This window comes from Dysidea avara, chromosome 14 (assembly GCF_963678975.1).
Source record: "Dysidea avara chromosome 14, odDysAvar1.4, whole genome shotgun sequence".
In the NCBI taxonomy this organism is placed as follows: Eukaryota; Metazoa; Porifera; class Demospongiae; order Dictyoceratida; family Dysideidae; genus Dysidea; species Dysidea avara.
The window spans coordinates 2,347,734-2,372,990 of NC_089285.1; the positions used below are offsets into that span (position 1 = coordinate 2,347,734).

At 38.9% G+C, this 25,257-nt stretch overlaps 2 protein-coding genes across 2 annotated transcripts; both read right to left on the minus strand.

Moving 5' to 3' along the window:
• Nucleotides 1-18,592: 18,592 nt before the first annotated feature.
• On the minus strand, nucleotides 18,593-21,926 carry LOC136243952 (uncharacterized). The gene is made up of 4 exons (XM_066035491.1): nucleotides 21,183-21,926; nucleotides 21,053-21,140; nucleotides 20,875-21,008; nucleotides 18,593-20,755 (listed from the first exon to the last, which is right to left on the minus strand). The coding sequence occupies exons 1-4, from the start codon at nucleotides 21,924-21,926 to the stop codon at nucleotides 18,593-18,595; spliced, it is 3,129 nt and encodes a 1,042-aa protein (XP_065891563.1).
• A 69-nt stretch (nucleotides 21,927-21,995) lies between these two features.
• Nucleotides 21,996-24,156, minus strand: LOC136243953 (uncharacterized). The gene is made up of 5 exons (XM_066035492.1): nucleotides 23,058-24,156; nucleotides 22,949-23,015; nucleotides 22,663-22,777; nucleotides 22,268-22,415; nucleotides 21,996-22,189 (listed from the first exon to the last, which is right to left on the minus strand). The coding sequence occupies exons 1-5, from the start codon at nucleotides 24,154-24,156 to the stop codon at nucleotides 21,996-21,998; spliced, it is 1,623 nt and encodes a 540-aa protein (XP_065891564.1).
• Between the last annotated feature and the right edge of the window lie 1,101 nt (nucleotides 24,157-25,257).

Here is a 25,257-nt window from a genome sequence, read left to right on the forward strand (position 1 = left end):
AAGTTACCTTGTAGAGAGTTCAGCTACAAAGAAACCATTCTGTAAAGAGCTCAGCCGCAAACAAATCACCTGTACAGAATTCAGCTACAAACAAATCACCCTGTAGAGAGATCAGCTAGAAGAAATTACCTTGTAGATAGTTCAGCTACAAACAAATCACCCTGTAGAAAGATCAGTTAGAAGAAGTTACTTTGTAGAGAGTTCAGCTACAAAGAAACCATTTTGTAAAGAGCTCAGCTGCAAACAAATCACCTGTACAGAATTCAGCTATGAACAAATCACCCCTGTAGAGAGATCAGCTAGAAGAAGTTACCTTGTAGAGAGTTCAGCTACAAACAAATCTCCCTGTAAAGAGACTACCTTGTAGAGAGTTCAGCTACAAAGAAACCATCATGTAGAGAGTTCAGCTGCAAAGAAATCACCACTGCCCAAATTTCAAGGCAATAGCTTTCCAATCTAAAGTTATCAATTGTCAAAGTTGGCAAATTGGATGTGTGGAAGGCCCCTTTTCGCAAATCCGGTCACATATGTATTATATATATAATTGTACATCTACTGATAAAATATTTAAAGTACGTACATCTACTTCATCTATTCTTCTTCCTGTAGTAAAGAAAAAAAACATAGGTTTAAAAAGTCCCAAAGCTGGCCATAGGCTGGCTTTGGGGTATACAAATACAAAAAGAAATGAAATCTAATCCAAAACAGCCAAGCTGTAAAAAAAGTGTGCGGCCCTCAGAAAGGCTATGGTGAAAAAAGATGTGAAATCCAAGGTGGCGGCCAAGAAATGACTGTGATGGTAGGTTAATGGTAAAAATTTTAATAACGACAATTCAGGTGAATTTTTGTGCCGCTTCACAAAATTTACCTGAATTGTCATTATTAAAATTTTTACCATTAACCTACCATCACAGTCATTTCTTGGCCGCCACCTTGGATTTCACATCTTTTTTCACCATAGCCTTTCTGAGGGCCGCACACTTTTTTTACAGCTTGGCTGTTTTGGATTAGATTCTATTATCCAGGTTGATGTTAAATTGTTTGTGTTTTAGTAATACTGTAGCTGCAGTGCAGCAACTAAAACGTGCAATGTGCAAAGCATTTGTTCTTATTTTTTTAACAGATTTGTGAATGGTGTAGTTTTATGCAACAAACAGAGGACTTCAATTCAGATAACAAATACTCTTTCTTGTGTCCTTACGTCAACTGTAACAAGCACCCAAGAACTCCCAACTTTGACTTTCTTTTATAGCAACAACCAATGTAATTTTCAATTGTACTTAGCTAATTACTTTACTACTTGTAAGTCCTGGCCACTGGTACAGGATACCAGTGGACCATCCTGCAGCACTGTAAAGCTTTTAAATAAATAAAAGCAACCTCAAGCTTAAAGATGCAGATGTTACCACAACAGAAACCTTGGACAGTTGTACAAGGCCTTGACTAAATGATCATTATTCCAACACCGTTCCTTCCTATTCATTGTTACTAAAAGAGTATGAACTATTTAAGTTTAGAAACCTTTTCATTGATTGAGAATTGCAAGTTGCTTAATTTCAGGTGATGAAAAGCTTCTATTGTCTGGACCTACCTTAGAGTAAGATCTATCAAGCAAATTCAAGTGTGTTCATCCATCACCAGACAGTGGATAACATACATGTCACCACAATGTGAACGGTCATTGTGAGTTTGTTCAACAAAAGCAACAAAAGCACCCTAAAAGCAACCTCAAGCTTAAAAAAAAAAAGCAACCTCAAGCTTAAAGAAACCCTGATGCAGATGTTACCACAACAGAAACCTTGGACAGTTGTACAAGACCTTGACTAAATGATCATTATTCCAACACCGTTCCTTCCTATTCATTGTTACTAAAAGAGTATGAACTATTTAAGCTTAGAAACTTTTTCATTGATTGAGAATTGCAAGTTGCTTAATGTCAGGTGATGAAAAGCTTCTATTGTCTGGACCTACCTTAGAGTAAGATCTATCAAACAAATTCAAGTGTGTTGATCCATCACCAGACAGTGGATAACATACATGTCACCACAATATGAACGGTCATTGCGAGTTTGTTCATCATACGTTGCATTAAAGGAGAGTAGCACTAGTAGTAATCCTCGGAAAATAGAAAACTTGTTTTTACATTCGTTTGCTGAATAATTTGTATATAGCTAAACTGGCATATTAATTTTGCATTGTAAAGTGTTTCCCATGTACAGCAATGATTTCTCATTCATATTATAGCTTTAGGGTATCATGTACACTATATACAAATTAACTTAAGTTTTCAAATTATTAAGTTTTCAAATTATTGTACATACAACACTATGCCTACACGTAGCCATCATCATACCCTCATACCCCCACCTTCATCAATCAATGCTAGACGATACTCTTATTTTGTCCGTGTTTGCTTTGTGTGGAACAAAGTACCAATCAGTATTCTGGGAATTGAGAGCTGTTCTGTTTCTCGCCACGCTATTTACAGACATGTCTGTTGTAATTTTTAAATGTAATTTATTGTTGTTGTTTTGTAGATGTAATTATAATTGTTGTTGATTTGTTTTGTAAGTGTTATTTTGTGTGTGTTTTGTTTAGTGGTTGTATGTGTTTTGTATTAGGACAGTACCTTGTACAGGCTTGCCTTTTGTACCGTTCCTTCCCTTGTGGTAAATTGATAATAAATAAATAAATAAAACTTGACTACGTACTAGCTATATGGTATAATTTAAAAACCAAACTTTTGTTTCTTTGGTATCATGTTTCTTTGGTATCATGTCCTATGATTAATGGCAATGATAGATTATCTATTAAGCTTTAAATTATGCCCATCATATGATTTTTATCATTCCGGTCCTTATTATTCCTGTTTAATGCTTTTCAGATGTGCATTATGCCTTTTGTATTTGTGCGTCTGTCTGGTGTAGAACATATTTTGATGATCTATACATAAGCTTATCCCAAGATGGGGTAATGTACCCTAGTGGTGGAAGGAAGAAACGTTGTCGTGTCAGTAGCTCCAGAACCACTACTAGCTCTGTTTTATTCCAGTCTGTCAGCAGCAGTATTTCACCTGGCAGCAGTCATTCTGCTATCATTACCAAGCTCGTCCACTCCAAATCAGGAACTTTATCATTTCAGGATTGTCCTTCTGGAAGGCACCTCGTAGGAAAATCTATGCTGGTCTTACAAGCCTATATTGATGACATGGATGCAGAGAGTAGCGTGGATGATGAGAGGGTGACACATCCAGCCAGGAGGTTCAAGACATCAAAAAAAAGAAGAAAAAAGAAATAATGGCCGAAATAAAAGAAGTTCATCTCTCTAAGATCAGTGATGCAAAGAACAATGCCGAACTCCTCCAAAGGAACAGTTGACAGTGATATTCAAGTGCTGCATTTGTCAGGTGGTCGCCATAAGACCACCGGTAAATTCTGCAGCTCTGTAGTAGGCTGCAAGCATTTCATTGAGCAGTTGGCAAGACTCAGATTCTCTCTCTGTAGAGATAGAGAATTCGGTACTATAAAATTGAATGGCGTAGATGGTTTCATATCTGCAGACAGCAACTACCTAGCAGAAAGTGAAACACATCTGAACTGTAGTTAAACTGTAGTCATATATTTGTATAATGTGTAGTTATATGTGACCCGGTCTGCGAAAAGGGCTCTTATAGCCTTTCCAATTATCCATGTTTGGCTAATCATAACTCCTAATCTACTAAAGCTATCACCATGTAATTACACCCACAGCTACTGCCAGGTTAGGGTTGTTGAGTGACCAAATTGTAGGCTTGTACCATATTCACCAGTCAAGTTATGGGTTACCATATATATGCAATTGGAAAGGCTATAAGAGCCCTTTTCGCAGACCGGGTCACATATATTATGTAATCCAAAACAGCCAAGCTGTAAAAAAGATTGCAGCCCCTAAAAAACCTGAATTGTTGTTATTAAAATTTTTACCATTAATCTACCATCACAGCCATTTCTTGGACGCCACCTGATTCACATCTGTTTTCACCATAGCCCTTTTGGGGCTGTACTCTTTTTTTAACAGCTTAGCTGTTTTGGATTAGATACCACTTCTTATGGCTGTATTTGGGGCATTCCAAAAGGGCTATGGTGAAAACAGATGTGAATCAGGTGGCGTCCAAGAAATGGCTCCACGAAACAATAGAGACATCACTATAGTTTCTTTCCATGTACAGATAATTGGAACATACTGTATACTTTGTAAGTAACAAAGATTTTACCATCAGTTATCATCGTTTTCCCATTGGCTTCAATACATTTTGACATTCAACCACAGCTACCAGTTGTGATAGCATACAAATACAAAAAGAAGTGGTATCTAATCAAAAACAGCCAAGCTGTAAAAAAAGATGCGGCCCCACAGGAAGAAGAAAAAGATAAAGCAGATTTTACTACTTTAACTATTTCTGATTGTATCAGTAAATATACAAATTATATATGTAATATATAAACTATGGCTACGAGGTGTATTCTTCGGGCTCGGGGTTTATCAGCGGTAAACTTCCTGGGACTCGGGTTGTATATATGTGGAATACACCACAGTAGCCATGGTTCATATGATATATACTATGACTAGCTAGTTGACTAGCGTGTAATATATAAAATATAACAATAAATGCATAAATACCTACTAAGAAATATGTAAGACTAACCATTACTAGTAATTTGCAGAGGTGAGTGGACAATGACGAAGGCTTGAACAGCAATGAAATCCACAATTAAATGTGAGCTAACGGTGAGTCACTTTGCGCATGCGTACTATTCAAATTTTGCGTGTACAATGGCAAGTTTTGTTGCAGTATCTGAAAAAGACAACGTGGCTCCAGACGCCAAGAGAAGGGGATTATCTCTAAAGTTGAAGAAAAGCAGAACAATATATGCAGAGAAATGTTCCAAGGATCATTTTGCTGTCGCGTCTAGTAACGATATAGAGGAATCTAAGAAGCGCATTGTTTCTAAAAACACTAGCAAGTCAACTAATTGGGCTGTAAGGTTATTTGAGTCGTGGTACAAACAAAGGAATAAACGCTCTGTTGAAAACAAGGTGCCAGAAAATATTCTGCTTAGTGATGACCATGGCGCACTGTGTCACTGGCTGTGTACATCACTAATAGAACTACCCAAAGAAGTCACTAATAGAATTACCCAAAGAAGATGGTGGCGAATACACTCCAAGGTCTCTTGCTCAATACATTGCAGGGTTGCAGCGATACATCACCAATGAAAAAAGCTGTTTTTAGACTTGCCGATCCAAGTAATCCTAGCTTTCAACTGCTACATCAAGCCCTAGACAATTGATTTCGTGAGGTGCATTTGCATGGAGTTGGAAATTCTAGAAAACAGGCTGAGATTATCGCTCGTGATGAAGAAGAGCAACTATGGCAGATGGGTGTACTTCAAGTGAGTCTCCATTGGGGCTTCTTCGTGCTGTGTTCTACTAGAATGGGCTTAATTTTGTCCTTCAAGGGGGCGATGAAAATCGCAAATTAAAGATATCACAGTTTGCTTTTAGTGAGGTCGCCAGTCTTGACAACCCTCGTGAGATGATTGGCTATGTGCAGTACACAGAGCATGGATCTAAAAATCACCCTGGTGGTAGCCATCAGCTTAATGAAAACAATAAGGTTGTGACTCAGTTTGCCAAGCCAGAGCTGGGAGATAAATGTCATGTATTTTTACTTGAGCTGTATTTGTCCAAGCTGCCAAACAGTGCATTTCAAGGTGATGTTTTCTATATGAACCCAAAACCTTGTGTTTTATATTCACCAGCCAATCCATGGTATATGAATATAGCAGTTGGTCATAATACCCTGTCTAGTATGCTGAAAGAGATTGTAAAAGCAGGAAATTTAGACGTAACAGGCAAGAGTAACCACAGCTTACAATCAACTGCAATCAGTCGGATGTACAAGAGCAGAGTGCCTGAAAAGCTTATCATGGAAAGGTCTGGTCACTTGTCAGCTAATGGTGTGCATCCTTATGAATGCACTAGTCTAGCCCAACAGAAAGTAGTTTGTGATACAATTTCTAGTGTACCATTAATGGATGCTAAAATGGGGAACAAAGGAAAAGGTCTACCCAAAGTCTACCAAGATGATGTCAACACAGAAGAGTCAGATGTCAATAATACAGGTACTAGGACACTGTTAATGAACATCAAGATATGAAAGACGCAATTGTTGAGGATGAAGGTAAAAAGGATGAATCTGGAGGTAAAAGAGTATCAGGTACTAAGGAAGAAGCTATAGATATTATGAGAAGTTTACAATTTAGCAACCTGACAGGGTGCACCATTAACTTCAGTGTAAGGTGACTTGTAACTGTTCTGTATTGCTGAATAGCATGTGATTGTTTTTGTAATTTAAACCGAGTTTTGTACCTTTTGAAAAGTGTACACAATAATGTGCTTTTAATTGATAAACTGGAATCCACAAGTAGTGCGTAGAATATACAAAGTAGTATGCCATGACTTTTAATTGACGCACAGCATACATACAGCCTTCGCACACCAACTAACGTATAAAGGAACTCGCACGTAATTCGCAGTAGTTTGGCTTAGTAGATTTGCACACCACAAAAATCGATTGTGGCACTTAGTAAACACATTTCCGTATATTGCTAGGAGTTGTCCGTTCATATCGACAAACGTACTAACAACGTTACCTGCTGCTAACCACAAGCAACCATCATCAAAGTTTACAGGTATGTCTATAAAATGAATCAATTGCTTACACTCATACTGGCTGGGATGATTGGTCACCTAGCAAGACAAAGGCTATTAGCCTGAGTCCTCTGGGTGATTAGTCATGCTAGCGTGGGCGTTGTTCTCCTGCCCACGTCGGGCTATCAGCCCGTAATCGTGACAGTAACCTGTCATGTGACATCTCAGGTGAGTATATATATATATACTTACCTAGGTGAGTATATATATACTCACCTCAGGTAGGTATATTTATACTCACCTGTGGGTTTGGGGTGTATATGCCCTATATGCAACCAGCGGCGCCTGTGAAGTTTCATGTGATCATGGTATTATAATACATATGTGACCATATTTTGGAAAACCATACATTTGGGCACATCAAAAATTTGTGGGAATACTCAATTGAAAATTTCAGCAATATTTTTAAAATTAACTTTTTTGCATATTCTGATAAAGCAATATTAGGCCTTCTTGCTGTGAAATTTCACACCCATAGCTTCTTTGTTCTAGGAGATATGCTCAATTATATCAGGCCATGTAGTAGTTTCACAATGCGTAGGACAGCAATTAACTTACAAATTGGGTGATTTGTTCATTCCCAAAACCAAACATTTTCTTGTCTTTAGACAACAATACAAGTGATTTAATTGAGGATAAGCATAAAGAACACATGATTAAAACCTCAAGGATCTCTTTTCATCCATTTTAGAATGTAAAAATGGAGATATTTGTCAACAAAGTGATTTATCATCAATTTGTCACACCTAATCACTATGCAGTACTATAAACTGATAATGAAAAGTTAGTTTGTTATGTATTAGACAGTAAATTAGCCATATCTTTGGAATGCTTCATTGTATCATCACAAAAATTTTGCACAGGATAGATAACCACTCAGTGCTTCATTGTAGCTATAAAAAATAAAATTGGTTAACGAGCCCAAATGTATGGTTTCCAAAATAGGGTCACATATATTTATTACATGCCAACTACTTCCCACAGGATAACTTGTTTGCAGCTGATCTCTCTACTGAGTGACTTGAAATGTAGCTGTTCAGCTACATTTTGATTTTTTGTAGCTGAACTCTCTACAGGGTGATTTGTTTGTAGCTGAACTCTCTACAGGTGATTTGTTTGTAGCTGAACTCTCTACAGGATGATATGTTTGTAGCTGAACTCTCTGCAGGGTGATTTGTTTGTAGCTGATCTTTCTACAGGGTGAGTTGTTTCTATCTAGAGTAGTTAGCGACTGCTCTATTAGAGTATCTCGATCTTGTACACCTCCAATGCTGATCCGGGTCCTTGTTGCATAAACTTTAGCATAAATCCACTGATAATACCTTGGAAAAATGTTCATAAGGTGGTTTTATGAGTATTTGTATTATTAGTGATCATATAATTATGCTAAGACAAAATTTCATAATACTCAGCATATTGATCAAGTAAAGCCTAAATATAAAGGGGGGGGGGGGGGGGCTTCACCCCTCCCCCCCCCCCCCCCCCCCCGGATCCGCCCCTGGTACACAAGTTATATTAGTTATCAATTGTCATTGTAGTTATTACTATGATTATTGTCAGGAACTCATCGAGTCCTATGGATAAGGGAGTGTGTAACTCCGTACACTACCAATAATACAGGCGAAATTCAAACATGGGGCATGATCTGCATCCAGTGTTACTATGCATATCATTCTTACTCACAACAGGGATACACTGAATGGGCTGTTACTCCATCGTCTTATGCAAAGCTACTTCAATAGGAAGATCATCGAGGAAGATTGTCGAGTTGAAGGGAGAGCTTGAAATAGTCAAGTGGTTAATGTCGTGTGATTTCACATGATTAGTGACTGTAGAAAGACGGTCCTGTTAAGCCTGTGCTATTATTCCTCCGTCATGCCAATGAACTTCATTTCATTGCTTTCCTTCGTCGTAGAGAAAACGTGACGTACTTGCACATGTGCCTCTGCTTAATATTCTAATTAGAAATTTTAAGTTATTTATTATATTACACAGCAGCTATGTTTGAATTTCGCTGTTTACAGAGTTACATGCTCCCTTGTCCATAGGATTCGATGTGCTCCTGTTATCACTTTTATCATAGTTTGTATCTTTATTATTTTCTGTGTTTATGCATTGTTTAAATTCCATAAATCTTTTCAACTCAGTTCAATTGAAATCTTTAAGCACGCATGCATACCTAATAGTGACTGCTCCACTAATAATATGTCATACGAGACCAATGCACAATAAACTCCATTATATAAGAAGTTTATATATATACTAGCATTGGTACCTGCCCTATGTGCAGGACCATCTCCACATTAAACATTTTAATGCCACGAAGAGGGACTAAGCATTAAACACCAGCACTGCTAATGTAGCTATGTTGGGTACATGGTGATGTCACATTTTTTAAAGAGCATGAGGTTTTCTTATGTCATTAATGATGCAAAACACTAAAGTTTATTGTTTGTGGTTTTGACAGGAATGTAGTTTAATTATTCAGTGCATCTTCCCTACCAGTGACTTCAACGTGCTGTATAGAACAAACGAAACCTTTGCTGCTTTACATGAGAACTAATGCAACAATAATTAATATATTGGGAACCAAGCATAAATATTAGTGTCCTATATTTGCTGTGTAGCATGTATGTCGATAGTGCTTTAAAGTACATGATCCTTATGCAGTACATAATAATTTATAGTGAAGCATGCATGCAAGGCTAGCTAATTAGTTAAACTGCATGCGAGCTAAGGCAATTGTATACAGTATACCCTACATTACATACAGGTTGTGTACACACGGTACAGTTTCAGTTTCTACATTTTGATGTTTACCTTACCGACTGTCACAAAGAGAAATGAACTTGAGCATAATTTAAAGTCAACATAATTTGCAGTTATAGTTACTGCATGGCAAGCAAAAGTTCAGAACTTGTCCTATGCACTTTCAGTTCTGATGTTGCAGTGACACATATACCTCTTGTCATACAAAAACCCAGTTTTGAAACACCTGCAGTGTAATTGACCACTAAGGTAATGTATGAATCTTTAGAGTGAAAGCATGTAAGCTGGATAGTGAAACAGTTGTGCCAGGTCGGATGCAGTTCCTCAGTGTAAACTATGGATCTGCATGGTTCCAGTATTATCATTTTTCAGATGCACAGTAGTATTTGTTCAATCATGCAAGCTGCCTATTACTACAGCAGTATTGAGGTAAGTCTGAACAAACAGTTTTTCATGTCAGTGCACACCTATGTGCTTAAAACAAAGATGTAGATATTCTGGATACTGGTGAAAGAAGCTTTTACCTACTCTAATACAACACACTGGACCAACACACAGATGGACAAATATGTTGGCAATTTGTCTGCCCTGTCCCAAAAGTGCTATAAGAGTCCCTATTATGTGAGGTAATTCAGCGCCAGTGCTGTTTGTAGATGAAGACTTGCATGGAACAGATAGAGCAAAAAGGTGCATCAAAAAGGTCCCAAAAGTGAAAAAAAAGTTATGACCTAGGTGGGGATTGAACCCTGGCTGGTTATAATAACTTGGGGTTAAGGGAGGTGCACAAATCGCCAGAGTTGTTTATCAGTGGTTTTGACAGGAATGTAGCTCAACTTTTCAGTGATCCTTCCCTACACCAGTGCCTTCATCGCCCTATAAAGAGCGAACAAAAGCACGCATTGATTTGCTACAACAACACTCGAGTTGCCAGATGATGGGCGTTTAATTTCGCTAAAGTCCCGCCTCGATACGTGCTTTGCATGCCAAGATATGATGAGCTAAAAGTCATGTTTTAAAAAGGTGTTCACAAAAAGGTACTGAGTAGAAAGAAAAAAATCTGTCAACACGTGGATTTGAACCCACGATCTCTTACACGCTAGTCAGGCGTTCTACCACTTGAACAGTATGTGCTGTGGTTTTCAAAGGAATGTTGCTCAAGTTTTCTCTACACCTTGGCCTTCTACGCGCTGTAGAGACCGAACGGAAGCACGTGTGAACTCGTGATAACAATCTTAGAGTAGGCGGATGATGAGCGCTTCATTATCAGCACAGACTATGTCGATTCGCGCCAAGTCTGGTGAGTAAGCAGCGTGACCGTCAGACAGACAGACAGACAGACAGACATTTTCAGCTTTATATATATATAGATATTATGTGATTGTGGCGTTACCTCAATAGCTTGTACGTGCACTGCCTATACTATACTACACATACTAAAGTACACACAACACTATCATCATGTGATATCACATGACCACACTAAAACTGTCATTCATAGCAGCACAATGTCTCTATGATGACAAAGACATCCTCACAATCTCTACCCTTTGGTCCAGAAATTCTTACAAGCATATCACCATGACAGCCACCTGTAAACAGCCACAGTTTACCTGTCCAGCAGATGAGCCCAAGAGATTACCCCCCCCCCCCCTATAAATCCTAGATCCGTCCCTGGTGTACATGCAAGCCCCTTCCTCCTCAAAATACACACACTAACACCACCTATCCCAAACTTGTCACAGAGGTTGTCATACTCCTAAAGAGGACAGCTCTCAAAACACGGTATTATAGAAAATTTTGGTATTGTTGAATTTGGCAAATTGTCCTTTAGTATTTTCCACCAAAGTTACAAAGTATATTATATTTCCAACTTCGTTGTGTGCTCTGTACTATTTTGGTATGGGTTCTGTTATCCACACTGCTACCCATTGCTATGCTTGCGCCAATGCATTCGTATGGCCACCAGTAATTATCTAACTAATCTCTGTGGCTTGTTAACAGCTGTTAGTTAGTTTTAGCTCATACTCAAGATGCCACTGCCAAAGAAACGATCGCGTTCATGGACAAGCAATTTGCCACAAGCAGACAGTGAAGCAATGCAATATCAGAAGTGGTTAGCTATTTGTAATGATTAATGGATTATCGTATTTCTATATTTATAAACTGTTAAAAATATTTCGTCGAAGCTAGCATCCGATGAAAATTAATTACACGAATTTTTTTTTACCAACGTAATATTAGAGAAGTTGAATAAATTCGGTTAACTGCTTTCTGGCCACCTGGATCAAAGCTTGACCGTTGGCGTTTCAAGAGTATATACGTCTTTGCTGCAGTATTTTAATAAAACAAGAATGGCCTCCTGCATCCCAGGGGAGAGCTGCCGCTGGGTCCTCATCTGGGAATTTCGCCGCCAGCGATAGCGTTGGCAATGATGTCATGCCATATGATACACAGCTACTACAGGACCCATTAAATGAAGTATATATATACGAATATGTAAATTGCATGCAATGAGCTTCTAGCTACAGCAATTCCACTCCAGTCCACTTGGCTTGAGTTTATGACCGGCAGACAACTCTCAGGGTGCAGCCTCCATGGATTCACTGCTTGTTATTCTGCCTCTCCTATACACAAAAAGGACAGTATAATTTTAACGAATTAATAAAGCTACATAATTCATTGTTAAAAAATTTTCGTCACTTGAGGACACCGGTGAAAAATTTTTAACACAAAAATTTAACTCTTAAAAATTTCTCGCAGCTTATATTCATAGAAATACCGTATTTTAACAAATAGGTGTTTTTATTTTTTGCAAAAGTGTAATAGTTGCTGGTAGTAGTGGCTGCACTGCTCCAAGTGTTGACACTCCTGTAAGGTAAGCAGTACCAAAACTACATTTGCTATCACTGACTCACCATATTAACATCACCAAACTATTCCTAGAGTCTCTCCCGCTGTACAGTCTAGTTCTCCCATTGCTTACTGTGTTGAAGGTCCACACGATGGTAGTCCAACCACTGCTTCTTGGGTAGAGGCCATGGTATGGTCACCCAGCAGCATGTCTGCTACCAATGGTGGAGATTTGCAGGAATAGAATGAAGACATTGGCAGGAAAAAGGACTAAATATACAATGCACAAATATTACCTGACAATTTCTGTGATACCGACACTACTGGTGCTGTTTTTTCAGGTCAACATCTTCCAGCTGTTTCCCCATCATTGGAAGGTAAACAAAAGCATGAGATTTATACATATTACACTTGCTTACTGCACATAGTGACAACTGTTTTGACATGACCACTAGTGAAAGTTTAAAGCCATCATTATGGAGGTATTCAGCCAGCTTGAAAGTGCTGGTTGGAACTTCCTCAAAGGAAATGCTGATGTACTTCCTGATCTTGACAGTTCCCATGAATGAAAGATCAAACCACCAGGTGGTCGTGGTTCAGCACCTTCATGGGACCTCAAATACCCAGTACTGACACTACTCCAACTGCAGTAGAGTGTTTGGTATGTAGGGACTACCAGTGATGTCAGAGATGGCTGCAGGAGGCTAGGAAGTACGCCAAGCCATCATTGATCATGGTGACAAGTGTAACTGGACAGCATCTTATGACCGGTTTTACCTCACCCATGGTTACCCTGTGGTTACCACTCCAACAATTCTTCTGGCACCCTCCATGATGTTACAACTGACAAAATTGCTTGGTTAGCACAATGTACCAAGCGAGGGTTAGGAGCTAACTGGGAAGGAACATCAGTTGCTCAGTGTGTCCACATTCCACATTATGCAAGGCAAGTTGGCCCACTCTATTTCAAAATGTCACAAAATTCAAATATTTGGCATTTTCTGTGATAGCAACAAGAAGCAGCACAACTATTTGATTGATGAAAGTTGTTGCATGGTACTAATGGCACCAAAACTCATGGTCCTAACTCTGCTGTTTCAATGCTTGATCACTACTTTGCCTTAATGAATCTACTTGCCACCTTCACTGTGATAATTGCATTGGCCAAAACAAAAATAACTGTGTTTTGGGTTATTTGGCTTGGCATACTATAACAGGAAAAAATAAAGAGATCACTGTTTCCTTTATGCGTGTTGGACACACATGGATGGTCACTTTGGTGTGATAAAAAGATATATTGTCAATCTAACACTGATACCGTTGACCAAATGGCAGACGTGGTTCAAAAATCTTCAACTGATCATCCTCCTGGCAGCAAACAAGACAAAAACATAGAATAGCAGCAGTTTATGACAGAAAAGGACAAGAAGATTATGAGTAAAAATCATGATCAAGAAATGGCTACCTTGCTGCTATTCATAGAGAAGACCATGCTTTAGATAAGTACAAATTTGTTCAAAGCATTTTGTGTCTGGAAAGCCTAGATTATTTGTATGACCAAAGCCTAAACTGGCTACCAATTTACAGAAGAATATGCCAAGTGATGATGCTGTGACACTGTATCTTAAGTACAAGGCAACCACCATTCATCTTCAAATATGTACAACAACTGACTCAGTACAACCACACGAAACCTTATATATGCTATCACTACTACATGTGTTGATGGTTACATTGGTGTGTGTGTGCAAGCATGTGTTTATAAGGTCTGTACATGTGCTACATCACCCCCTCTCTTCTAAGCAGACGTCTCGTCTGAAACATAATTTAATGGTACATGGTCATTAAACCTGGAGTGTACTCGATGTTCTCGTCTTGGATACCTACTTGCTGAAGACATTGTTGGTTCTGCCTGTGATGATGTATCCACACTTATGTTTGGTGTTGTAACAATTGTATTGTCAATATAATCATCCTCATTATCAACAATCTGCAAATTATGTCCTACGGGTAGATGCATCTCAGTTGACATGGTGGGTTCCAGCAAAGAGGTCTCCTTTTGTGCTATCTGCTCATCATCTTAACGAATATTTGCACAACTTTTCTGTGTGGTCTTCCTTTCAACTGCTCAATCTGATACATGGCATCTGATAGTTTTTTAATACTACTTTGTATGGGCCAGCCCATGGGTGATGAAGTTATTTACTTGGTCCCTTCCTGCCCATGGGTGTATTAAGCCACACAAAATCACCCTGCTTGTAAGGCTTACCATGAACCTTCCTGTCATATAACTCCTTTTGTCTTAGCTGTTTGAAAGTGAATGGTGTCTAGCCAAGTCATAAGACTTCTCCATTTGCCTTCGCAATCACAGCAAAAATAGTGTTCCAATATTACCTATTCTAACCCCGTCTTTATTCAGTATTGGAACAACTATTTCAAAAAAGTCCCTATAACAAGACAAAACGAACCTCAAATCTATAAATGACTCTAATGTTATTCACTATTATTTGGTGCTGTGGTCTGTTTTTGTTTGAGCCAAGGTAGAATTTTTGGACTATTAGTTCCAACACCTAAACATAAATGGAATAAATACAGTCAGTATTTGTGTATGAAATATGCTGTGAATGTTGCAGCATACTCATGGACGGATTCAGCTGTGGATGGTGGTGTTCCATACATTACATCTGCTGGTATTCTTGCTTGGAGGCCAAACATCAAATAGAAGGGTGTATACCCTGTGGAGGCTTGTATACTTGTCTGGTAAAGGCAGAGCCTGTATACCAGAAGGCCTTATAAAGGCCTAAGATGTTTATATTACCTGCACTAAGTATGTTTGAAAAGTTAGAGAAAGAAGAAAAAATCCATGACTGGACCTGGGCAGCCTCGAACCTGCAGCCATCCGATTAACACTCGAACGCATTACGCTCTGCTTTGGACAGTAAATGACTGGCATAAGCTACAACATGCTCATTACCTTCTTTATCCAGCTGTGAAAGGACAGCACCAATTCCGGCATCACTAGCATCAATATCAATAATAAATGGCTGTGTCCAGTTGGGCATTGCTAGTGTAGGGGCAAAAGTAAGGCATTTCCTTAGGTGGTCAAATGCAGTCTGGCACTCTGAAGTCCATTTAAAAGTTGTTGCTTTTTCAGTAACTTGGTGCAATGGTTTTGCTCTGCTAGCAAAATCTTTCACAAACCTTCGATAATAGTTTGCAATTGCTAGGCCCAAAAACTGTTGTACTTCAGCTTTTGATGTTAGAGTTGGCCATTGTTCCACTTTAGATGTTTTTGCAGGGTTTGGAGCAATTCCATTAGGAGAAATAATGTGGCCTAGGAAAGTAACTTGTTGTTGGAGGAACTGACACTTGTATGGTTGAACTTTCAAACCAGCTTGCTTCAAGTGTTCAAAAACACACTGGAGGTTATTCAAATGTTGGTCAAATGTATTTCCCGCCACAATAATATCATCTATGTAGACAAGGCAAGTGGTCCACTGCAATCCAGCCAAAACAGCCGCTGGAAGGTGGCTGGGGCATTGCACAGACCAAAGGGCATTACATTAAACTCAAACAAGCCTTCTTGTGTACAAAATGCAGTCTTTTCTCTGTGCTCCGTAGCCACCTCCACCTGCCAGTAGCCACTCTTAAGATCCAGTGCTGTGAATCATGCTGTTATGAAAGAGTATCAAGGGTGTCATCAACCCTGGGGATTGGATATGAGTTATAATGCTTTCGTAGTACCTCCACTAACTGCTCAAATGTCTTGTCACGTGGCTTTAATACTCTTTAAAAGTTTGTACGGACTAGGACCCACCACAGACAAGAAAGTTGATAGCGTCTTAGCCTTGTTGTTGTCTCCAATGATTCCATTGGCCTCGAAGAACTGCTCTAAGCATTCGACATACTCATTCCAACCTTCTAATGCATATATTAAGGTTTAGTATACGTACATAAAGTCTACAGCTAACAGGTGTATTTAGCTAAGTACACGTACATCAAGTGCCAGGTGCTTAAATTTCTTTGCTTAACTGTGTTTAGAAATTAGATCAGTAGTATCAGCCCAAAGCATTCCTAGTAGACAAGTGCTTACACTTCAGCCAATAAGAGATACCTTCCTAAAACAGTTTTTTGGAACCTTGAAATATTCCCTGTAAAATAAAAAAGTGTCATGTATTTAAGTCATTTTTTGTGGATGGCTATATATCAAAGTTACATACTATACTACATACATATATTATTAAATTATTGAGCACTGGCAGTTTTTACCCCCTTGTTTTTTCTAGTTCTGGAGGTATGGGTACAGCTGCTACTGTGGTGTATAAGCACTTGGCGAGTGCAAAGTGGAATTCCCCATATTCTCTGGCTCCGGTGTTGTTTGGGGTTTTCTCTGGTCTGTTCTGTGAGATGCTTAAGGAACTCACGTTCATCTCCTCAGTCTCCAGTAGTCCCCTGCTATCGATCTTGCTGTTGCTGAGGGGAGGCTTTCTCTGCCCTGATCCCTAGGCTTATAGGTTCTGTTTAGGTCTTTTCTGTAGTGCTTTAGGCAAAAAAATTATAGTATATTTCTGTAGAGAAGTGGAGGTAGAAGGAAGTTCCATTAGGACCAGTACAAAATTAATAAAGATAAATAAATAAAATGAATAGAGTGGTTAACCACATGTTGGCCAGGGTTTAGAAAACCCGGACCAGACCGGCAATTCTTCAAGTAAGCCAATTCACACAATAGCTGAGGGTTGTCCAATGATGCCGCTGGATGTCCATTGGGAAGTTTGGTTATCTCAATGTACCATTGGTACAGGTGAGGTATCCTGGGATAATTCCATTGTACCAACAAGAGAGGCTAAATCCCAAGTGTCCATCCCGTACCATTGTACCGTTTGGTACAGGTGGGACATCCTAAGATAATTCCATTGTACCAACCAGAGGGGCTGAATCCCAAGTGTCCATCCCCATTGTACCGTTTGGTACAGGTGGGACATCCTGGGGTAATCCCATTGTACCAACCAGAGGGGTTTAATCCCAAGTGTCTGTCCCGTACCATTGTACTGTTTGGTACAAGTGGGAAATCCTGGGATAATCCCATTGTACCAACAAGAGGGGTTTGATCCCAAGTGTCCATCCCGTACCATTGTACCATTTGGTACAGGTGGGATGTCCCGGAATAATCCCGTCATACCAACCAGAGGGGCTCAATTCCAAGTGTCCATCCTGTACCGTTGTACCATTTGGTATGTACAGGTGGGACATCCTGGGATGATCTCAAGTCTCCATTCCTTGCAATTTTATAATTTAGACTTCATTTTAGATTGAATGGTTTTCTTTTCTCAGTTTCCAATAGATGAGTATATCAATTTGTTGCCAAATATTATTTGCATAATTACATATGACGATGCTGCTTTCAAAATGTTGAATTTTAAATAATAGAGAAGTTTTATAAGCATATAGTAACTATAAGGAGTGATATTTTCAGGAGTTGGCTAATTAAGTCCTGGCAAACAGGAAGACCAACACTATAATATACTGTTACTATCATTATTATATCACACTCTAAAGTGCAAACAACTAATTAATGATCACATGCGTATTTATAATCATGTGAGTATCAAAATAAACAATTAATTATCTATATTTGCAGTTTATCTGATCACTGTGTCACAAAAGCTACCAATCTCTGGTCTACCATCTGACATAAGTTCCAGTCCAAATCAAAGTCCTGTGCAACCAAGCCCATCAACATTTTGCTACCCTACGAAAAAGATGGGAAAGCAAAATCGATCATTTAATCCAAAGTGGATCACCACTCACAGCTGGTTGGAATATTCAGTGGAAAGAGATGCTGCCTTCTTCTTTGCTTGTCGTCACTTTAATGCCAAAAGGAGGAAAAAATGAAGATCTATTCACAAAAGATGGCTTCAGTGATTGGAAACATGCATCTGTTGTATCTGGTTCGCAACAAGGTATCCAGTGAAGACGCTATCTCTGTCTCGTTATTTGGGTGACTGTTTTATAATGAATAAGTTCAACATTTATACAGTGCTTCTATATAATATACACCCATTACATCATTAATAATAGCTCATTCTATGACACTCTGGAGATAAATAAAATATAATTTATGTTACATTGAATAAAACAGTTGCAGTGTTTTTCTCCAAAGATTGGTGAATCATCTGCCATGCAATAGCAGCTGCTTGCCGCATTGGTACCCTTCTGTTATTTATTCTGTTATTTGTAGGCTCAGCACATCCAGCATGTTGAGACTTTGGAGTAATTTCAGTAACACCCTCTTAGATTGATCAGTTAATTCCAAGGGATACAATAATTTAATAGAACGTTGAATATGTCTGTTTCCAGATAAATAAAATTCTGCTGTGCGGATCTCTCCATCATTGCTGTAAAACAACCTATCAATTTTACCAAGTTTCCAGTATCTTCTGGGGACCTTCTTATCTTTGATGATGACAACTTGCCCTATGTGGGGAGCTGCATTTATCTGATTCTTTTCTTTGCGATGATACATAGAAGATTTCTCTCTTAAGCTAAGTAAATATTCATTTCTCCAAATTGAATTCAATTGTTGTTGGCCCTTTCTCCATGTGTCAAGTAAAGATGTTGCTGAATCTTTGACATTACAATACTCATCTTCTTCGTCATCTGAGTCTGCTGTTGACAATAACAGAGGCTGAAAGCGGGACATCAGAAAGTGTGCAGGAGTAAGGGTAAAACCTGAGTCAATCTCATCATAAACATACGTAAGTGGACGTGTATTCACTATTTCCTCCACCTCAGTAAGAATTGTGATTAGCTGATCAATTGTAAAATGTCTTAGACCCATTACCTTCCTCAGTGACCTTTTAACCAACCCTACCAACCTTTCATAGAATCCACCTTGCCATGGGGCCAGGGCCGTAGTAAATTGCCACTTCACTCCTCCTTCAGTTATATAATGTTTTACTTCATCATCTAACATAACCTTTCTCCACTGTAAGTCTATGGCTGTCTTTACCACCTTAAATTGTGGGACATTATCGGAGATTACTGATTGAGGTTTCCCCCGTCTTGCTACAAATCTTCTCAAACTAGCTAGAAACTGCTGGGGGGTTAAATCCTTTACCCATTCTAAATGTATGGCACGGACTGACAAACAAGTAAATAAACAAACCCAACTCTTAATCACTTCCTTTCCTTCCTTTAGTCCTAAATAGTCAAGACCCACAAATTGAAATGGCATAGACTGAGCCACCCGTTCTCTTGGCCATGGCGGCATTCTAGGTAGACTAAATGAAGGTCCTTCATGCCGACGGCACACTAGACAACGAGACAACACTAACTTAACTTCCATTCTTCCTTTAATGATCCAATATTCCTGACGCAATGAAGCCAATGTGTGAGATACACCAGCATGAATTAATCTCTCATGAACATACTGGATCAAAAGTCGCGTAAGGTGCTCATGGCGTGGCAGCAATTTGGGACATCTAGCTCCCTCCGGAATATCTGCATTCTGAAAACGTCCTTGGCACCTCATAACACCAAATTCATAAATTTTCAGTCCAAGTTTTATTTGTAAACAATTCCTGTCCCCTCTCCTAATAGCAGTAAATACATCACAAAATTGTCTACGTTGAATCACATAAAGCCACAATAAGGTAGCTGCTCTAATCTCACTGAAATAAAGTGATTGCTCTTTTATCTCAGCAATCACCCTCTTCAAAATAGTACACTTCTGTAAAACTCTCTCCTGTAGCGATTGTGAACACCTGTTAAACACCCTTTTCTTAACAAACTTCAGACATAAAACTGTGATGCGGAGCAACTTGCACAATGATGAATATTTAGTTTCATCAATTTCAAAAGATGATACACAGCCTTGTTCAACAACTGCGTCCTTCAGAAGATTAGTAGCTTCATACATTACTGGAGATCCAACCACTTTAGCCTGAGACAAATAATATTCCAATCTGTCAGGTGTAATATTTGGAAAATTCCAGGTGGGCCAATTATCTTCCCACAATTGCAACCAATCTGGCCCATACCACCACAAACTGCAACTTTCAATCTCAGTGACACTTAAACCTCTTGTAGCAAAATCTGCAGGGTTCTGACAAGATGGAACATAAGCAAATACAAGATCTTGCTCCTTTCGAATTTCACTTATTCTGTTTTGTACAAACACGGGAAGCTGATTAGTAGATTTGATCCAGTGTAAAACACACTCTGAATCACTAAATACCATCCTCTTAGCTATCAGTAATTTCAGCTCTTTGGTAACAAACACAATTGCTCTAACCCCTATCATGACAGCCAAAAGTTCCAATCTAGGCAATGATACTGTCCCTGTTCCCCATTGGAATGCTTCTTTACACCCAGCGGAGCAAACCTAAGCTTTGAAAAAATTAAATTAGTCTTTACCGACTTCTTGCTAACAATTCTTAAATAAACAGTAGCGGCATAAGCCTTTGCAGAAGCATCACAATACACTATCAATTGGTAACTCACATCTTCATCAGACTGTCCAATGTACCTTGGGATTTGCAAAGTACACAACTTCTGCCAATCTAGAGTCAACTGTTTCCACTCATCAGATAAAGACCGGGGTAAGGTCTCATCCCTGTTCAACTTGTCCACAATCTCTGTATAAACAACTTTCCGGAAAGAGTAATAAGACCAATCAGACCCAATGGGTCATATATCTTGAAAACATCACTCAAAACTTGTCGTCTAGTAATATCAACTCCATCTAGACTTCCTTTGAAGGTAGATATCTGTAAATAATCTTCAATTCAATTCCAAATTATACCAAACACCTTAATACTCTTTCCAGATAACTTCTCTCCCTCTGGCAAACTGTCAAGAAATTCATCACAATTTGAAGTCCACTGACGTAGATTCATTGAAGCACCTCTAAATATACCTTTAGCTTCACTGTAAATATGTAAAGCCTCTCCCATTGAGTTGGCTCCAACACAAACATTATCCACATATATGTTATCACTGATAGCCTCCGCCACAGGCGTATTAAAGCTCCTCAAATGAAATCTCAATGTTCCTTCCAGTAAAAAGGGACTACAGATTAGGCCAAATGGCACACGACAAAATCGGTAAGTAGATAGGTTTCCCTCAACCTTCTCCGGTTTGGTGGGATCAGTATACCATAGAAATCTCATCACATCTTTCTCGTGTTCTTGTACTCCTATCTGTAAAAATGCCTTCTCAATATCGGCAAGAACAACAATATAATACAGACGAAATCTAATTAAAACACCACACATGTTCGGTAAATTAATGGGTCCTCTGTGTAGGCATTCATTAAGACTCACAACATCCTTCCTTACTTTTACAGTAGCATCATACACAATTCTAACCTTTGTAGTTGTTTCCAATGGAGTTATAACAGGGTGGTGTGGTAAGTAATGTCTTCCATCTACATCCTTCTTTGGATGGTCATCGATCAATTCAATAATTCCAGCCTGGTGTTGAAAGTGAATAATATCACAATATTGTTGCAACAATGTTTTATCAGTTTGAAGTCTACGAGATAAGGATTTCATTCTCCCGAACGCGATGTCAAAATTCTCTGGTAACTGAACATCAGATTTCCATGGCAATGTAACATTATATCAACCCTCACGACAACAAATAGTATTGTTGAACTTCTCCAAAGCTTTGTCATCCTCCCTAACATGTATTGGATCATGTATACCAATGGTCTCTAAAGTCCAAAGATCACTTAAAGACGGATGTTCATTCTGGGCCATGACCAAACAAGAGGAAATCTCATTGCTACTCTCTTCAGTCTGATCGGGATATTTACCTGTAAGTATGTACCCCAACTTAGAAGATATCAACAATAACCCAGAAGGGAGAACAATTCTGCCTCCATCCACTATACTCCAAAAGTAATCCGATCCAAGCAGAATATCAATGGTAGCTGAACTAGGTTGAATGGGAATATTGTCAGCCATCTTGTCAGGAGTAATTGCCTTTAAAAATTCAATATCTGCCTGGTGTAAAGGGCCTCTCAGAATAGAACCAGTGATCTGTGGTAACACATTAGCATGTAAAACTATAGTCAAACCCTCCTTTGTGGTTAGACTGAACTCAACAACAAAGGTTTCCAAATTCTGAGGTTTCCTTGTACCAAAAGTTGATACAGATAGAGCTTCTCTTCTGTGGCTGTAACTTCAGTTTCTTTGCCATCTGCTCTGTCATAAAAGTGCGATGGCTAGCACTGTCCATCAAAACACGAGCTTGTGACTTCACTCCATCAGTACCACACGCAATTACCTGGGCTGTTTGTAGCAACACCCTTTCACCACTAGCCAACAATGCATTACTTACAACTGACGTTGTATCAGATGGTTTTTGTTCAGATTCTGGGGGGTGGTTGTCTTCAGATGAACTAAGATTCGCAGTGGTATCATTGTGACTCACACTTGACCTTTCACACTTGGTAGGACAAATACTTCTGTGATGTCCAACCTTCTTACAATAAAAACAAGACTTCAAAGAAACATTTGGACATTGTTTAGATATGTGACCAACTCTAAGACAAATAAAACATCGTCCTTACCTTTGTAACTGTTTCCTTCTATCAAAAACATCAACATGTTGGTCACATGAGTCATTAAAATGTTCACCTTTACAAAAAATGCAAGGTCTTGTTGCTTCATAAGACTTACTTTTATACCTTCCAGTACTGGTATTTGTGACAAATGTATCAGTAGAGCGTGGAGTCTCAATAGAACTGTCTCTCACTGACTTATAAGGACTCACCTTTCTCACACTGGCACCTACAAATCTTGTATTAGATTCGTAACATTGAGCATTGGTGAAAATGGTAATATAACGCTCTAGCGACTTCCTGACCAACGGAAGATTCCATGACTCATCCAGAGGTTTTGATTCCTCCAGCTTAACTATGACCTGTGTGGGAAACTGTGACAACACTTGTTGAATGAGGACCTTCTGGTTGTTAATGTCCTCTTTCACTGCTTCTAGTTGCCTTAAAATCTTTTCAATACTCTCAAATGTAGACTTCACATCACTACTCTGGTTTGTTGCTACTGGAAGAAACTGTAATTGGGAATACAATGTGTCAATGATCACCTCCCTTTTCCCAAACTTATCTGTTAGGAGCCTTATAGCAGTATCATAATTTTCATTGGTAACAGATATACCACCAACAGCAGTAGCAGCAGCCCCACGCAGAACACCCTTCAAATAACTAACCTTTGTAACATTAGGTAAGTCTTGTTCGTGAATGGTTGATTTAAAAATATCCCAAAATTCCTGCCAATTAAGGATATTTCCATCAAAACTAGGTAAATTTAACTTTGGAAGCTTAATTTGAGGGTTAACCTTATCCCTTCGTTCTGTATTTAGCAAAGGTTGGGACCGTCCTATCCCAATCTGTGTACCTCTTTCTTGTTTTCTTAAAACCTGTGACAAACGTCCTTGAAGACTGGCCACTGTTTCATTCGAGTCTAATAGCAGTTCAATTAATCCATCATTACCATCAGCGGCCCAACAATATTCCTTCTCTTCCTCTAATTTCTCGTCACCTTTCATTTTATCTAGAAGCCTAAGCCATTCTTCGTTACACTTCTCAAGACGCGCGATATTAGTTGAAAGCCGTCGAATTAGATCCTCCAGTTCTTGTTCTTCCTTCTCAAGGTTAGACACATCAATTGGTAAAACGACTACATTTCTTGCCTGTTTGATGTAGCCTTGAAGACGTTCCTTCGTCGGTCCAATAAGACGCCGTATCAGTCCAGACATTTTGGAAACTTTCTTGTTTACAGTCAAAGTAGCGCGAGTCACCCTTGTCTACAGTTTCGTTCTTGTTTGGCCTCGTCACGTCGTTGTCGACCTTGTCCGTATGACCTCCCATCCAGGTAAGCAGACGCTAGGCGAAGTCGTCCCAGGTTTCGGCACCACTATGTTGTATCTGGTTCGCGACGAGGTATCCAGTGAAGACGCTATCTCTGTCTCGTTATTTGGGTGACTGTTTTATAATGAATAAGTTCAACATTTATACAGTGCTTCTATATAATGTACACCCATTACATCATTAATAATAGCTCATTCTATGACAGCATCTGGTAAGCGTAAGACTGGAATTTTAGAGGGTTATGCAAAATGTCTGACCCACACTTTAGCCATGCAGTCTTGGAATGATTATGATAAAAATAAAAAGCTTGGGAAATCAATCTACAATCACTTTGATTCAACTAGAAATAGAAAAATTTATAGCAATAGGCATTACTTAAAAAGTGTTGCAGAAACACCGCACCTGACTGGCCGCCTTGAGATTACCCTTCGGGGGCATGATGAATCTGAAAGCTCACTTAACAAAGGAAATTTTCTTGATATATTTTCAATAATTGCCAAACACGATCCAATTGTCCAAAAGCGCATTGATAAAGGACCAAAAATGCCACTTACTTATCTCCAGACATTCAGAATTCGATATTGAAGATAATGGGCAAAATGATCAGAGATAGAATCTCTGCTGAAGTGCATCTGTCTGGCTTTTTCACATTGATGGCTGATGAGACAAAAGATGTCAGTAAACAAGAACAGCTATCTGTAGTTGTGAGATATGTAGATAGAGAGGGAATTATCAATGAAAGATTCCTTACATTTGTTCAGGCTACAAGTCTTAATGCTGAGAGCTTATCTACATATATTATACAGGCTTTGGAAGAGCATAAGATAGATCCATCCATGTGGTGTCACAAGGATATGATGGTGCATCTGTAATGAGGCTACTTTAGCAAAAACAAACCTTAGCTAACTGTGAACTGGAAATGTTTGTGATATTTTTCTGGAATTGCTTCCATTGAAGAGTGCATTTCCAACTTTGATTAAGGCTGTTCA

What these genes read in the sequence shown, in the direction of transcription:
- LOC136243952 (XM_066035491.1), bottom strand. Translation starts at nt 21,926, where the DNA reads ATGAAATCCTTATCTCGTAGACTTCAAACTGATAAAACATTGTTGCAA. An exon ending in TATCTGGAAAGAGTATTAAG is followed by an intron (nt 21,141 to 21,182) that starts GTGTTTGGTATA and finishes GATTATTTACAG; the next exon opens with ATATCTACCTTCAAAGGAAG. An exon ending in TTGGACAGTCTGATGAAGAT is followed by an intron (nt 20,756 to 20,874) that starts GTGAGTTACCAA and finishes TTCAAAGCTTAG; the next exon opens with GTTTGCTCCGCTGGGTGTAA.
- LOC136243953 (XM_066035492.1), bottom strand. Translation starts at nt 24,156, where the DNA reads ATGTCTGGACTGATACGGCGTCTTATTGGACCGACGAAGGAACGTCTT. An exon ending in CAGTACTGGAAGGTATAAAA is followed by an intron (nt 23,016 to 23,057) that starts GTAAGTCTTATG and finishes TTTTTTGTAAAG; the next exon opens with GTGAACATTTTAATGACTCA. An exon ending in TGTTGCTACAAACAGCCCAG is followed by an intron (nt 22,416 to 22,662) that starts GTAATTGCGTGT and finishes GTGTTACCACAG; the next exon opens with ATCACTGGTTCTATTCTGAG.